Consider the following 16378-nt stretch of genomic DNA (forward strand, 5'->3'; position numbering starts at 1 on the left):
CTGGGGAACTCCATGAAAAACCTTCCTCCAGCCTGAAAAACATCCATTAACCGCTACTCTTTGTTTCCTGTCACTCAGCCAATTTTGTATCCATGTTTCTGCCATCCCTTTTATTCCATGAGCTACAAGTTTGCTCACAAGTCTGTTGTGTGGCACTGTATCAAATGCCTTTTGAAAGTCCACGTACACCACATCAACAGCATCGCCACCATCAACCCTCTCTGTTACCTCCCCAAAGAACTCCAGCAATTTAGTTAAATATGATTTCCCCTTAAGAAATCCAGGCTGGCTTTCCTTAACTAACTCGCATTCGTCCACGTGACTATTGATTTTGTCCAGAATTATTTTTTCTATAAGTTTTTCCACCACCAAAGTTAAACTGACTGGCCTCTCATAGCTGGGTTTATCTTTACACCCTTTTTGAACAAGGCAATAACCTTTATCCCAGTCTAAACCCTGGCAAAACACAGGAAAACGGATGTTCTACTTTCTATTAGTAACTGTGACTCGTGCCTCCAAACTTACAAGAGAAACTAAAATAACTGAAAGGGAATCGAATCCAAATTGAAAGCCGACTTTTACTGCGCATATCCCACTCACCGGAAATCCGCTCAGCCAAGCGCGCTCCGCGCCACCGGTCATAATGACGTCATAAGGCAAGTGCCGCGCAGGCGCACTGGGGGCGGGCGGTTACTCGTTAAGGTGCTGAGGCACGTTTGCGCAGGCGCCGAGGATAAGTAGGGCTGGTTCCAAACGGACCGTATCTGTTCAGCTTGTGGAGTAGATAGTATGGGGAAGCGGGACAATCGAGTGGTGAGTACCTGCCCCCGGGCCTAAACCCGAACCCCGGATTAATAAACTGGAGCCGACCTGAAGTATTAGAGGTCAGTGAAGGGAGCACTGACTGCGGGGTAGCCTCGGCCCTGCGGGAGCCGCTCCCTTTTGGAGTCCGCCGGGGAAGTCAAGGGTAATGTGGGCCCTTTAAAAACAGATCAAGCGGGTAATATTGCAAATACAGATAAAGAAATGATAGACTTGTTGATTAAATACGTTATGGCTTGTGCCATAAGGGTTGCTAAAGGAAGTAGGAGTGAAGGTAGCGGGAGGCCTTGTCATAATGTTTCAATCTTCCCTGGTTACTGTGGAAGTGCCAGAGCATTGGCGAGTGGCAAATGTGATACTGTTGATCAAGAAAGGGTGTAAGGACAGCCCTAGTAACTACAGGCCAGTCAGTGGTGGGTAAAGTAGAGCCCTACCAAATTCATGGCTGTGACAAATGTGTCATGGATTGTGAAATCTCAGGTCCTCCATGAAATCAGCTGTTTTCTGAACTATGTGTGTTTTATTTATTGAAACTGTACTCCCCTTCCTGCTGAACATATTGCAAACATTGTGCATTTAGGTGATTGACACAAGATGCACCTTGCTGATTGATAAATGAGGGAGGGCTTCCAGTGCAGTTTGAGAGAAGCACTCTCAAGTATTAGCAAACAAGTGAGAATGCCAGAATGAACAAATCAAGAATGGCCACAACCAATACGTTAGCTCATTGAGTGAAAGAATTTGGAAGCCAAATTCTGCCTGCCAGTGGTGGAATACTGTTTTGTACAAGTTGCAGTGTTTTGTTGGATCACACATGGCGGGCAACAGTTCAGCATCACTTCGAGTCCGAAAGCCATCTCAACAGAAAGAACATTTGACATTGCACTGCTGGAAAATGAACACACAAAAAACAAGCATCGCTTTTTAAGAAGTTGACAGAGCTCAGAAAATTGTCAGTTGTGTACAAGGAACTTGTGGACGCTTTTGCCAGCGCCAACATACCATTGGAAAAACTTCATCATCCAAAGCTGCGGGTAACCATTCAATGTAATGTGCAAAATGATGGTTGCTTGCCAAGTGCAAATAAAATATGATAGGACGACCTGCAGAAGGTTTTTACTAATAGTTGTGAGGAGATGAAGTCTCAGATTAATGCATGTGAGTCTTTTGCAATTATTTGTGGTGAGTGCACCAATGATCACAACAACTATGTGCTGCATGTTTTGTTTGATTTTATGCCTGGTACAGTATATGTACAGTCATAGTCATAGAGAGATACAGCACTGAAACAGGCCCTTCGTCCCACCGAGTCTGTGCCGACCAACAACCACCCATTTATTCTATCCTACATTAATCCCATATTCCCTACCGCTTCCACACCATTCTCCTACCACCTACCTTCACTAGGGGCAATTTACAATGGCCAATTTACCTATCAACCTGCAAGTCTTTGGCTGTGGGAGGAAACCGGAGCACCTGGCGGAAACCCACACGATCACAGGGAGAACTTGCAAACTGCACAGAGGCAGTACGCAGAACTGAACTGTGGTTGCTGGAGCTGTGAGGCTGCTAACCACTGCGCCACTGTGCTGCCCTGACAGGGAAGCTAACAACAATGCTCACAGACTGTCCATTCAGAAGCTGTTAATTACACCAGTTTCCCAAGCAAAATCAAAACCATTTCAACAATTTGCTGTCTTTAGTGGCGATGCAACTTGCATGACAAAATCTTTCAAATCTGTGTTGCAAAGTGTAATATAATATGAACAGCATTAGGCAAATAATATGAGCCACCTGTGTCTTTTTTTTTTGTTTTAAATAGCTCATTGCGGCATTGTGAAATTCATGATTCTTAAAATGCTGTGACTGTGAAATTTGTTAAATTTGGCCATGAATTTGGTAGGGCCCTATTTATAAGCAATATTCAGGTAAAAGAGTTAACAAACACTTCGAGGTTTGAGTTAGTTAAGAGCCAGCACGGATTTGTAAAAGACAAATGTGCAGAATGAATCTAACTGAATTTTTTGATGAAGTAACCGAGAAGGTTGATGAAGGGAAACTAATGGATGTTGGCTATATGGATTTTAAGAAAGCATTTTACGAAGTGCCACATAAAAGGCTAGTTAATAAAATTGAAGCTCATGGAGGATCAGTGTCAGCTTGGATAAAAAATTTGGCTTAAGGTTAGAAAACAGTGAGTCGTGGTAAATGGTTTTCAAACTGGAGGATGGTAGACAGTGGTGTTCTCCAAAGATCAGTGCTAGGACCACTGCTTTTTTTGATATATATCTGACTTGGATATTGGAACATAGAGTAAAATTTCAAAATCTGCTGCTGATAACCAAACTTGGAGATGTGGCAAATAATGAGGGTGATGCCAAACTACTGCAACAGGACATAGATAGGGATAGCAGAATAAGCAGACAAGTGTGAAGTGCTCCCTTTTGGCAGAAGGGAGAGGTAAAATAGACTAAATAGCACAGTTCTAAAGATTGTACAAGGACAGAGGGATCTGAGATTTCATGTGCATAGACCTTTGAAAGTGGCAGGACATATCGAATAGTTAGCAAATCTTATGGGATCTTGGGCTTCATAAAATAGAGGTATTGAGTACAAAAGCAGGGAAGTTATGCTGAACCTTTATGAAGCTCTAGTTAGGCCACAACTAGTGTATTGTGACCAGTTCAGATCACCACATTTCAGGAAGGATGTGAAGGCCCTTGAGAGGGTGCAGAGGAGATTTACCAGAATGGTTCCAGGGATGAGGGATTTTAGCCTCAAAGTTAGTTTGGAGAAGCTGGGGTTGTTCTCCTTTGAACAAAGGAGATTGAGGGGATATTTGATAGGTGTACAAGATTATGACCGGTTTAGGTATGGTAATGACCTGGAACTTGCTGCCTTGAGGATGGTGGAAGCAGAGACGATCAATTATTTCAAAAGGAAATTGGATGGTTACGGGGGTCGAGCGGGAGAATGGGACTGACCGATTTCTCTATAGAGAGCTGGTATGGATTTGGTGGGCCAAATGGCCTCATTCTTTGCTGTATGTGAGTATGATTCTGTCAGTCTTCACATTGTCAGGTATATTTTCCTCTTCCTCCAATCAACGGAAACTAATAACTTTAGTGAATTCCAATTCATTAACATAAGCCAGCAAACTGGTATTTGGGGAAAAAAATGACACATCCTCATGACTGATAGTTTCCACCCTAGGGTTTTAAAGGAAGTAGGTGAGGAAATTGCAGATGTTTCCACATGATTCAGGAATTGTCCCTTTAGATTGGAGTTACATTTGCTGCAATTTTCCTTTGTTTGAGAAAGGTGAAGGAGAGAACTAGGAAATTATAGACCTGTTAATCTGACATCTGTTGGGAAAATATTGGAATCTAAAATTAAGGACAGACTGGCCTGAGAAATTTCAGCTGATTAGAGAAAACCAACCTAGATATGTAAAGGATAGGTCATTTCTAATGAACCTAATTGAATTTTTTGGGGAAGTAACCAAAATAGTAGATAAGGAGGATGTCTATGCATGTAGTTTTATTTGAAATTACGGAAGATGTTCAATAAGGATCCATATAAGAGGCTGCCTTCAATTCCAAGAGGCTAGTTTTAACAAATTATTGACCTGTTTAGGAGATTGCTTAATTTGTAGAAGGGGTGTAGGGATAATGTGTATGTACTCATTGGAAGGAAGTGACTAGCGGTGTCCTACAAGTTTCTGTGCTGGGGCCTTAATTATTCAGTATATTTATTAATGAGTTTGATAATACAATAGGGAGCCATGTATCCAAGTTTGCCAATGACACAAAGATTGCTGGCATAGTCAGTAATGTAGATGGGTGCATAAAATTAAAAAGACACTGAGATTACGCAAGTGGGTGAAACTGTGACCGATGGATTTCAACGCAGGCAAGTGTGAGGTCAACCATTTTGAACCAAAAAAAAATAAGTCTGAGCATCATTTAAATAGTGAAAAACTAGGAACGGTGGAGATTCAGGGTCCATGTATACAGATCATGAAAATGTAGTAGTCAGATACAAAAAATAATCAAAAGGACTAATGGGTTGTATTCCCTGGAATATAGATGGTTAAGGGTTGATTTGGGGATTTTGAAATGAATTGATCGGGTAGATAGGTACAACCTTTTCCACTGTTGGGGAAGCCTAGAATAAGCAACATAATCATAAAATCAGAGACAGGCCATTCAGGAGAGGTGAGGAAACACTTTCATGCAAAAGGTGGTAGAGTGTGGAACTCTCCCACAAATAGCAGTAAATGCCAGCTTAATTGATAAATCTGAGATCAATAGTTTTTTTTTTATAGAGCCAAGACAAGTGGATGGAGTAGGATTCCGATCAGCCATGATCTCATTGAATGATAGAACAGGCTCGGGGGGCTGAATACCCTACTCCTGTTCCAGTGTTGCTGAATGAGTCCAGCTCCCTCTGTTCCCTTTATAACACCTCTTCCCCATTTTATGTAGATCGTAGGCTGCCTTCAATTCTGCATGGAACTATTTTGAGTGAGGCCTTTTGGTATATTTCTACAGCTCCACTGCCATAGCTTCCCACTGTCTATCCTGCTTTTGGTGTCATTTGATCTGCATTTAGTGTCAATGATCTCTAAGTAGCCTTGGTCAGCAACTAGATTTTGATATTCTCTGATATTCCTATCAAGCAGATAACTGATGGATTTATCATTCTCGTTAAATCAATTTTTGTTAGATTGTTGCATTTCGCGCTGATGCCAATAATCTGCTTGATCACCTAATATACCAGATTCTAAAGATCAATTCATTCAATCTCTTTGCTGCTGCCAATTGTTATCCTGGCACCAACAATAAGGACAACTTTGAGCATACTATTTAATGATTTGTTCAGCAGTCATTTCCTGTCTTGCTGGAGGTTATTCTGACATTGCAAAGATCTCTCTGACCCACAGTGACGTAGCCTATTGGGTCCCATTGTCCGGACCCTCAGTGCGTCCACAATGTTTTTACTCATCTGGCTGTCAAAATACAGTGTTTGTGATAACTAGTTGGATCCTAGCTCGTGAATCGAGGATCGGGAAACCATTCCTAGTTACACCACCAATCTGATGCCTACCTACAACAAGACTGTTCATAACCTTGCTGTCATATTTGACCCTGCGATGAGCTTCCAATCACATGCGCTCCATCATCAAAACCGCCTGCTTCAACCTCCTTAATATCAGCTTATCAATTCCTGAATCATGCTGAAACTCTTGTCCTATGCCTTTATTACCTCCAGACGTGACTATTCCAATGCTCTCCTGGCCAGCCTCCCATTTTCCATCCTCTATAAAATTGAACTCTATCAGAACTCTGCCCGCATCCTAACTCCCACCAAGCCCCATTCACCCATCACCCCTATTTTCAGATCCCTCCATGACCTTATCCCTCCCTGTGTTTGTAATCTCCCAACAACCTTCTGCGATCTCTGTGCTCCCAAATCTGATCTTTGGCTTTTCTTGGGTTTTAATTGTCCCATCATTGGCAGCTGTACCTTCAGCTGCCTAGGCCCTAAGTTCTGGAAGTTCCTCTCTAAATCTTTCCATGTCAAGCTCTTTCTCCTTTTAATACACTCCTTTAAAACCTACCTCCTTTCACCAAGATTTTGCTCACTTATCCTAATATCTTGTTATGGGGCTAGGTGTGTAAATTTGTTAGTGCTCCTATCAAGTGGCTTGGGATGTTTTATTGTGTTAAAGCTGTTCTATAAATGCAAATTATTGTTGTAAAACATGTCACAACATTCCTGCCATGGCATGCGTTGAAGTCGCTCAATGATTGGCATATCCAAAAAGGGATTGCAGTGATGAGGATAGTGATGTACTTCAAAAGGGCATAGACTGGCTAGTGGAATAGTTGGACAAGTGGCAAATGAAATTTAATGCAAAGAAATGTGTAGTGATACATTTTGGTAGGATGAACAAGGAGAGGCAATATAAAGGGTGTGTAGGGACAGAGAGACCTGGGGTTATATGTGCACAAATTGTTGAAGGAGGCATGTCAAGTTGAGAAATTGGTTAAAAAGACATACAGAATCTTGGGCTTTGTAAATAGAGGCATGGGGAGCAAAAGCAAGGACATTATGATGAACCTTTATAAAACATTGATTCGGCCTCAACTGGAGTATTGTGTCCAGTTCTGAGCACCACACTTTAGGAAGGATGTGATGGTATTAGAAAGGGTACAGGAAAGATTTACAGGAATGGTTCCAGGGATGAGGGACTTCAGTCATGAGGATAGATTGGAGAAGCTGGGGTTATTCTCCTTAGAGAATCAAAGGTTGAAAGGAGATTTGATCCAGGTGTTCAAAATCATGAGGGGTCTAGGCAGTAGATATAGAGAAACTGTTCCCTTTGGCAGAGTGGTTGAGATCCGGAGGACACTAATTTAAGGTGATTGGCAAAAGTAGCAAATGCGACATGAGGAAAAACTTCTTTACGCAGCAAGTGGTTAGGATCTGGAATACACTGCCTGAGTGTGTAGTGGAGGCTGATTCAATCGTGGCTTTCAAAATTGGATAAGTGCCTGAAGTCAATCCATCCCACATAGAATCAGCTTTCTGGTGACCAATGCTGTTCTCCTCCAATCATGTCAGCACTCAAATTGTCCAACAAAGTTCAAACATTGTACAATTAATAGTCAAAGTCTTCCTCAATTTCTGATTTTGGACTACATACTGAGTAACCTACCAGACATTATAATCTGACCCAGTTAGTCAAAGCAGAAAATATCTAGGATAACTTTCTAGTCCCCTCCAGGGTGAGAAGTGTGATTGCAAGAAGCATTGCTTAGTCACCTAGGGACTAACAAACAGTGCTGCTTCAAATCTGGCACTGAATGTCTTGAATTCTGGGCAACCTGCGCACAAGTCCACAACTACAAATACCAGCATCATCATGCCTGTCACTTTGACACTCTCCCATCGCTACGGGTCTTTGATCCTTCCTACATTTGCTGGCAGATACCGTGTGAATGGTTTATTGTGACAGTGGTTTGCGCTGAACCACCACCGTTGTCTCTTCTAATATTCTGTAATCCAGTGGTTTGTGAGCGCAAAGCAACTGGCATGGCTAGAGATGCAGTTTATGGCCACTGACTGTTATTCGAGTGCCTTTCATGGCAGTAAACACCGTCCCACATTAGGTGCAAAGGCACATGCACCACAGCTACTATAGAGGTTCGGCTTATGGGACATTGCTGCTGATTGATTATTTTTCCACGTCATCGTTGCTCGCCTTGGCGTTCTTGCCATTGGCTGCATGCAACCTTTTATGGAACAGCTGCACCACCATCTATCCTACCACACCACAATAAAAATGTCAGTTTGGTCCACAACTGCTTCTTTGTTTGGCAAGCCTGCTTATATCATAACTGCAGTGTGTTCTGCACCTGATTGGACATGGTCACTCCTTGGCCAAAGAGAGCAGCTGTGATCTTTGCACACACCCTTGGGCAGTCTACCAATCAGTGGAGTATCAAGGTTACTACTCAACTGAAGGTTTGTAAGGTCCTTACCACTGTCCTGTATGGATGCAAAACATAGACATTGTATGGAAGTCACACCCAACAGGTGGAAATGTTTCACCAAAGATACTGTCGTACCTTGCATATGTGACGAAAAAAGATGACTAATGAGAGTGCGCAAACATGCTGTCACTATTAAGTTATATCTCTGTTTTGGAGTTGTAGAAATTTTGTGTCGATCCTGTTTAATTATAAGTATTTGAAACTGTGGGGGAATTTTACGGGCCCTGCAAGAGCAGCTTTCATGGCGTGCAGAGAGATTTAATTAGGCGCGAGTTTTTTTTTTGGATTTCCAACAGTGGGTTTTTGCAATTAAGTCAGCGTATTTGCGGAGGTCCTGGGTTCCCCCCGCACAGTGGCGGATTGCAGCTTTGCATTCATTATCATATCATGAATACTCATTACCTAACACTTAGATCAAATTAAGTCCTACCTGCCAGATTAAGTTGACAGCAAGCAGTATTCCCATGCCACCCAGTTCATGTTCGTTTAAATGTGACGTATGCCAGTCGGCTTTGTGCAGTTTTGTCTGAGGTCAGTGGTATACTTTCTTGAACTGATCAGCACAAAGAAGGCCAACGTTGGAATGGATATTTGGCTCCAGACTCAGTACCAGCGAGGGCTAATATTCTCAAGGGAAGGCATGGTGGGGTGTGCATGGAGGAGCAGGGCAGTGTACTCTGAGGACAAAAGGTGGGGTTACCAGATGCATGCAGGAGCAGGGGAGGGAGGAGGGTGGACAAAGGGTGGGGTTATTGGGTGCATGGAGGAGCAGGGAGGGAGGAGGGGAGCGTCCAGGGTGTGCAGTGGATGTTGCTGTTGGAGCTACCTGGACGGCTGTGGGGGTGGTGGGTTGATTTGAGCATTGCAGTCAGCAGATGCATGAGGGCCCTAGAGGGAAGGATGAGTACTGTCACTGGGTCCTGTGGGGCAAATTCAGGGTACTGGCCGGTAGAGGGAATGGCCGCAGTCAATGAGAGAAAATGGATTCTGTAAGGGTGGGGGGAAGGTCAAGACTTGGGGTTGGGTATTCTACGGCATCGTAGGGAGGGCAACGGGACTTGGTAGTAATATTAAAGTGAATTTGTGGAGGATCAAGGGTCAGAGTTCAGCATTTGGATGATAACGGGAGTAGGAACAGGGGGAGGGATGGTATGAATAAATTGATTATGACCTCGTCCAAGGTAATGGGGAGAGGTTCAATGGTAACAGAAGGAAGGTGGAAGGTTAAGGGTGATGGCAGGAGGAAATTGGAAGGTGGGAAAACCTGCCTCAAATTGTACACACACCGTTTTCTCAAATGATAATGCAAACCACGTGGTCGCTCAAGGATTGCAAGTTGAGTGAGAGAAGACAAATGATGGTGGGTGGGATTTCCTGTTGGGTGCAATTTTAAGGCACATGAAAGCAATTTGATCATTACCTTTAAAATAAAAGCAAAATACTGCGGATGCTGGAAATCTGAAATTTAAAAAAATGCTGGAAATACTCAGCAGGTCTGGCAGCATCTGTGGAGAGAGAAGCAGAGTTAACGTTTCAGGTCAGTAACCCTTCTTCAGAACTGTCCTGAAGAAGGTTCACTGACTTGAAACGTTAACTCTGCTTCACTCTCCACAGATGCTGCCAGACCTGCTGAGTATTGCCAACATTTCTTGTTCTGAGCATTACCTTGATGGTTTAGCTGATTGGCAATGGAAGGCTGAATTAGAATGCTTTGCTCATTTCATTATTTGCAAAGACATGGATCTCATATACCCAGTTTGTCTCCGATCATGGGAAGAAGAGCAGAGGGAGTGACTAGGGAGGACTCTTTTCGCTCAATGGATGATGCCTGAACGCCAGCAGCAGGCAGAACAAGGTGAGGATGCTCCGAATGATGACATCTAGGAATGGCATTATTGAAGACTGGCACTGGCACCTCTTTGCTTCCTCAGGACAAGGACAAATTACCTTCAGATGTCAGAGGCAATGCCAGAGATGCCTAAGGATGTCATGTGAACTAGTCCCAGAACAGAAATTTGTAGGATCCTGTAGCATGACCTGCAACTGCTTAGGTTTGGTGGGAATCCCATGCCAGTTGCCCTCAACGTTTTTCTTTTCCCCAGTGATGCCTTCCAGGGATCAATAGACGATGTATGTGGCATATCACAGTCTGCGACCCATAGGTGCATCAAAGAGATGACCAATACCCTATTTCGTCATGCCAATGATTTAATCTACTTCCCTGTAGACAAGGACGGACAGACAGCAAGATCTGTGGCCTTTGGCGCCATCACTGGGTTCCCTTGAGTGAAGGGGCAATCAACTGCACTCGTGGCCCTTGGAGCTCCCTGGGACCAGCCTGCTGCATTTGTGAATTGCAAAGGCTTCCGCTCTTTGCATGTACAACTGGTGAAGAGGGTGATGACAGCAATGCAAATGCTGTCATTGATAAGGGCCATGGAGAGACGTGCAAGGGACATCATGGAGAACCTCCATATTTGTACATTTCAGCCAACATTGAGGCACTTCATAAAGAAGTTCTCCAAATATGTTCTTATTCATTGTTGTAATCAAAAAGAAGGGCTCTTCTGACAACAGCACTTGGAGATGTACCTAACAGCCTGAATGCTATCAACTTCTTTGAAAGCAATCTGCATCTTTTTAAAAAATTTTATTTAGAGATACAGCACTGAAACAGGCTCTTCGGCCCACCAAGTCTGTGCCGACCAACAACCACCCATTTATACTAACCCTATAGTAATCCCATATTCCCTACCACCTACCTACACTAGGGGCAATTTACAACGGCCAATTTACCTATCGCCTGCAAGTCTTTGGCAGTGGGAGGAAACCGGAGCACCTGGCGAAAACCCACACAGTCACAGGGAGAACTTGCAAACTCAGCACAGGCAGAACCCAGAATCGAACCCGGGTCCCTGGAGCTGTGAGGCTGCGGTGCTAACCACTGCACCGCCCATAAATATTTCCATCTCCTTGGAAATATTGTCCTTCATCAAGGCATTAACCTGCACATGCAGGATGTTACAACATTGTAGCACTTTGATGTGACTGGCATATTAAACCTTTTTCTGGGCTGTGATGGAACCTATGCAAGGAATGTAAAGGCATGTTGGTAAGGACAAAAGTGCCAAAGCTTCAAATGAGAAACAGCCATCATTGAAGACTGAAAGCTCAAATGTCAATGATAAAAGGACGCTGGACAGTATTTTTTCAGAAATACATTGCAAGCATCAATCCGTTCCTGCCATAGGCCTCCAAAAATCATTTTCTTCTTTTCAGATGAAAAATGATTTATGAAAGTGCATCAAATATTAAAGCAAATAAATATATATTGAACTGTCCTTAATATCTGTACAATATTTACAACACCCGTGCTACCTTCATAATTTTTTTTTTCCCCGTTTTTCTACTGCTATGTCTAGGTGCAGCCCTGACATTAGTAGCTGAGGTGGAGCAGCCTGCTCAGTGCACTGCCCCGTTGCTGTGGATGACCGTGTTCGGCGTCCTCTGGAGGAAAGGGGCCTTGATGGTTCCATCCTACTGGGTGTCTGCAGCACTGGTGCTTAAGTATCACCCGTGTGTTTGCCTGCTGGAGGTAAGGGGGTAAATGTCAGTGGAGAGGACAAGAAGCTGCTTACCCTGGGAGTGTCCTGAGAGGAAGGCCCCAGGGCATTTGGCACACGCTCATCCTCCATCTGCGTGCATGAAGGCATCTGCCTGTCTTCCTAAGGGGCAGGAGCACCTGTAGGAAGGTCCAGGTTGCTCGTTCCCCTTTCGCTTAGACTCTGCTGTATGGAGCCCATGGCTACAGCAATCGAGTGCAGGTCAGAGCGCAACCAGACTCCCCACGAAGCTCGGCAAACCCTCAACTGAGGAAATCATATGCCTGGGACATGGCAGACATCGTGGCTTGTATGGACTCCTCCATGGCACACGCAAAGCCATGCATAACCTCGAGCATCTCTTAGATTTTCCACCTGGGATTGCTGCACATCCAGCAGATTTCTCATAGCAACAAAGAGAGAAACATCATTAGCGTGGGGATGAGCAGGGGCCTGATCCTCAGTAGTCTTCTGATTATCAGGAGCTCCAGCTGGTACTTGCTCCCTCAGCTGCTGTGTCGTGTCTCTGTCGTGTACACCAGATTGTGACCCAGATTCTAATCTTAAATCCCCCACAGAACATGTGGGTGTGTCTGTGCTGGTGGAGGTGGATGAAGAGGCTAAAGTGAACTGGAAAATTAGGTTAAAGATAAGGTCAATAGAGATGCAGTGGCAGACTTTTAAGGGGATATTTCAGAATACACAGAATAGATACATTCCAATAAGAGAGAAAAATTCCAAAAGGAGGACCCACCATCTGTGGTTAACTAAAAAAGTTAAAGATCATATAAAACTTAAAAAGCAGATAAATGCACAAAAATGGGTGACAGGTCAGAAGATTGGCTAGAATATAAAGAACAGCAAGGAATGACTGAAAGATTGAAAAGGAGGGAAGCGTTCGAGCCTGAGATAAAGCTAGCTAGAAATATAAAAACAGTGAGTTTCTAAAGATCTTTAGAAAAGAGTTAACAAAGTGAGCGTTGGTCCTATAATGAGTGAGTCTGGGGAATTTAATAAGGGAAAATAAGGAGATGGCAGATGAATTGAACAGGTATCAGTCTTCATTATAGAAGATACAATTAACATCCCAGAAATAGCCCTAAATCAGGAAATGGAAGGGAGGGAGGAACTCGAGAAAATTACAATCACCTGGGAAGTGAATACTGAGCAAATTGTTGGAGCTGCGGGCTGACCAGTCATGGAGAGATACAGCACTGAAACGGGCCCTTCGGCCCACGAGTCTGTGCCGACCAACAGCCACCCATTTATACTAATCCTACATTTAATCCCATATTCCCTACCACATCCCCACAATTCTCCTACAACCTACCTACAATGGCCAATTTACCTATCAACCTGCAAGTCTTTGGCTGTGGCAGGAAACCGGAGCACCCGGCGGAAACCCACGCGGTCACAGGGAGAACTTGCAAACTCCGCACAGGCAGTACCCACAACTGAACCTGGGTCGCTGGAGCTGTGAGGCAGTGGTGCTAGCCACTGTGCCACCCCAAAATAATTCAAATTCCACCTTCTGCTGTGGTGGGATTTGAACCCATGTCCCCAGAGCGATACCTTGGGTCTCTGGGTTACTAGTCCAGTGACAATACCACTACGTCACCGCCGCCCCAGGTCCTAATGGGCTTCATGCTAGGGTGCTAAAAGAAGTGGCTAGTGAGATAGTTGATGCGTTGGTTTTAATTTCCCAAAATTCCCTAGAATTTGGGGAAGGTTCCATTAGATTGGAAAATAGCAAATGTAACTCCTTTACTCAAACAGTTGAGGGGGGGGGGGGTTGTGGGGAAGAGTCAGAAAGCAGGAAACTACAGGCCCGTTAGCTTCTAAATTTTCCCCAAGACAGATGTTAAGCTATTATTAAAGATGTTATACCAAGACACTTGGAAAAATCCAAGGTAATCAGGCAGAGTCAGAATGATTTTGTGAAAGAGAAATCATGTTTAACCAATTTATTGGAGTTCTTTGAAGCAGTAACATGTGCGATGGATGTACTGAACTTGGATTTCCAGAAGGCATTTGATAAGGTGCCACATCAAAGGTTATTGTGGAAAATTAAAGCTCATGCTATAAGGGGTAACATATTGGCATCGATACAAGATTGTTTCCTGTTAGTTAGCCAGAGAGTAGGCATAAATGGGTCATTTTCTGGTTGGCAAGATGTAACAAGTGGAGTGCCACAGGGATCAGTTCTGTGACTTTAACTTTTTTTTTTACAATTTATATAAATGACTTGGATGAAGGGACTGAAGGTGTGGTTGATAAATTTACTGATGATGCAAAGTTAAGTAGGAAAGTAAGTTGTGATGAGGACATAAGGAGGCTACAAAGGGATATAGATAGTTTAAGTGAGTGGGCAAAGATCTGACAAATGGAGTATAATGTGGGAAAATGTGAAATTGTCCATTTTGGCAGGCAGAATTATAAAAAAAAAAACATATTATCTAAATGGTGAGAGATTGCGGAGTTCTGAGATGCAGAGGGATCTGGGTGTCCTAGTGCATGAATCTCAATAGGTTAGTATGCAGGTACAGCAAGTAATTAGGAATGTTAATAGAATGTTATCGTTTATTGCAAGGGGAATTGAATACAAAAGTAGGGAGGTTATACTTGAGCTATCCAGGGCATTGGTGAGACCACATCTGGAGTACTGTGTACAGTATTGGGCTCCTTATTTAAGGAAGTCTTATGAGGAAAGGTTGGACAAGCTAGGCTTGTATCCGCTGGAGTTTAGAAGAGTAAGAGGCGACTTGATTGAAACGTAAGATCCTGAGGGGTCTTGACAAGGTGGATGTGGAAAGGATGTTTCCCCTTGTTGGAAAATCTTGAACTAGGGGTCACTGTTTAAAAATAAGTGGTCGCCCATTTAAGACTGAGATGAGGAGAATATTTTTTTCCTGAGAGTTCTGAGTCTTTGGAACTCTCTCTTCCTCAAAAGGCAGTGGAAGCAGAATCTTTGAATATTTTTAAGGCAGAGGTGGTAGATTCTTGATGAGCAAGGGGGTGTAAGGTAATCTGGGATAGGTGGGAATGTGGAGTCGAGGTTACAATCAGATCAGCCATGATCCTATTGAATGGTGGGGCAGGTTCGAGGGGCCAATTGGCCTATTCTTGCTCCTAATTCGTATTTTCATAGGCAGGTGACAGTGCATCCTGTGGGACATTGGCTTCTTCCTCCCCAGAGGCGGAGTCTTGGGTTTCGCAGCATTCCATTGCTCGAATGTGGGCACCTGCAGTGGAGACAAAAAGAGAGGCACATTAAGCATCAACTGAACAAGAGTTCACATGCTTTCCTTTGGTGTGCACGTATGGCTGCAAAACTGAAGGTGACACTTCATCCTTATGCCTGAGGATTCTGCCTTGTCATCTGCAACTGCTGTGCCTCCATCCTCTTTCGCTATTTCTGCAGCCTCTTCCTCAGCCGGTGTCAAGACTCTGATGTCTGGGACACCTCCACTTTTCCCACTCCCGCTGGTTGTGGGTGTATTACTCCTGCAGGAGACCAGTGCAGACTTAATGACATGTCAAACGATGCATCGCACCCATTGTGTACATGAATCGACATCCCTCATTCCGGACTGGCTTTCGCATGACACATCCAAGCACACACAAAATGCCAATCAGTAAGTGTATGGCACCAAGGTTGCTCACGCATTCCACTGCATGGCTTGTCTGCCCTCTGCCTTAAACACATGGAGCCAGGGAGAAAAACAATGGAACCGCTTCACCAAGACAACTTAACCTCACTGATTCGAGCGAGTCATTGATGCACTTCCGACACTGAACCCAGGTTCATCGCGTAACCCCATGGTTCGAGACCTCCTCCACTACCTCCATCCATTGCCACTTTGGTCAGGTGGGAGGATCTTCTGACTCCATCTGCAAGGAAGAAGACATCCTGCCTTTCCCTGATAGCCCCCTGCAGGTTCTCCTCCAGGCCATCACTCATCTGTGGCTGACATTTTTTTTAGCTATTGTAGTCAAAAAAAAATGATGGAGTTGGTGCTTGTTTTAAAAGAAATTTTAAGTAAGCTATTTAATTACGGTATGTCTTAAGACACTTACACCACAAAGGCTGCTGCTCCTTGAGGCTTAGAACGCAGAATGATTTATAACCGTGCTGTTCATGGTACTTGACCGAGTGACGGCGGGTTCCACCAATGAATGTCTGTCCCCACCGCCTGATCATACGTGTCTCCTGTACCCATTTCTGCACCATTGATCCGCATGTAAAATTGCATGCAAAATGGGAAAAATGATGGAAGCAGAAATTCCGCCAACCTCTGGTGCCGGTATCGGGAATGCCACAGGACTCAAAATCCCAGCCTGCATGTTGAGGAAGGGATTGCCTTGCAGCTCACAGTCCTATTAATATTGCAG

The 16378-nt window shown here is 43.9% G+C and overlaps 1 protein-coding gene across 3 annotated transcripts in view; it reads left to right on the forward strand.

The window, feature by feature from the left end:
• The first annotated feature begins 698 nt into the window (after positions 1 to 698).
• Positions 699 to 16378, forward strand: part of fam133b (family with sequence similarity 133 member B) — a 46805-nt gene continuing 31125 nt past the window's right edge. For 2 of the 3 annotated variants that reach the window (XM_068008724.1, XM_068008733.1), the window contains exon 1: positions 699 to 813. In XM_068008724.1, the coding sequence (XP_067864825.1) occupies positions 790 to 813 (24 nt within the window). In that variant the 5' untranslated portion in view covers positions 699 to 789. The remainder of the gene's footprint in view (positions 814 to 16378) is intronic. The other variant, XM_068008718.1, reaches the window with a different exon arrangement.

The sequence above is a fragment of the Heterodontus francisci genome, chromosome 2, assembly GCF_036365525.1.
Source record: "Heterodontus francisci isolate sHetFra1 chromosome 2, sHetFra1.hap1, whole genome shotgun sequence".
Classification (NCBI taxonomy): Eukaryota; Metazoa; Chordata; class Chondrichthyes; order Heterodontiformes; family Heterodontidae; genus Heterodontus; species Heterodontus francisci.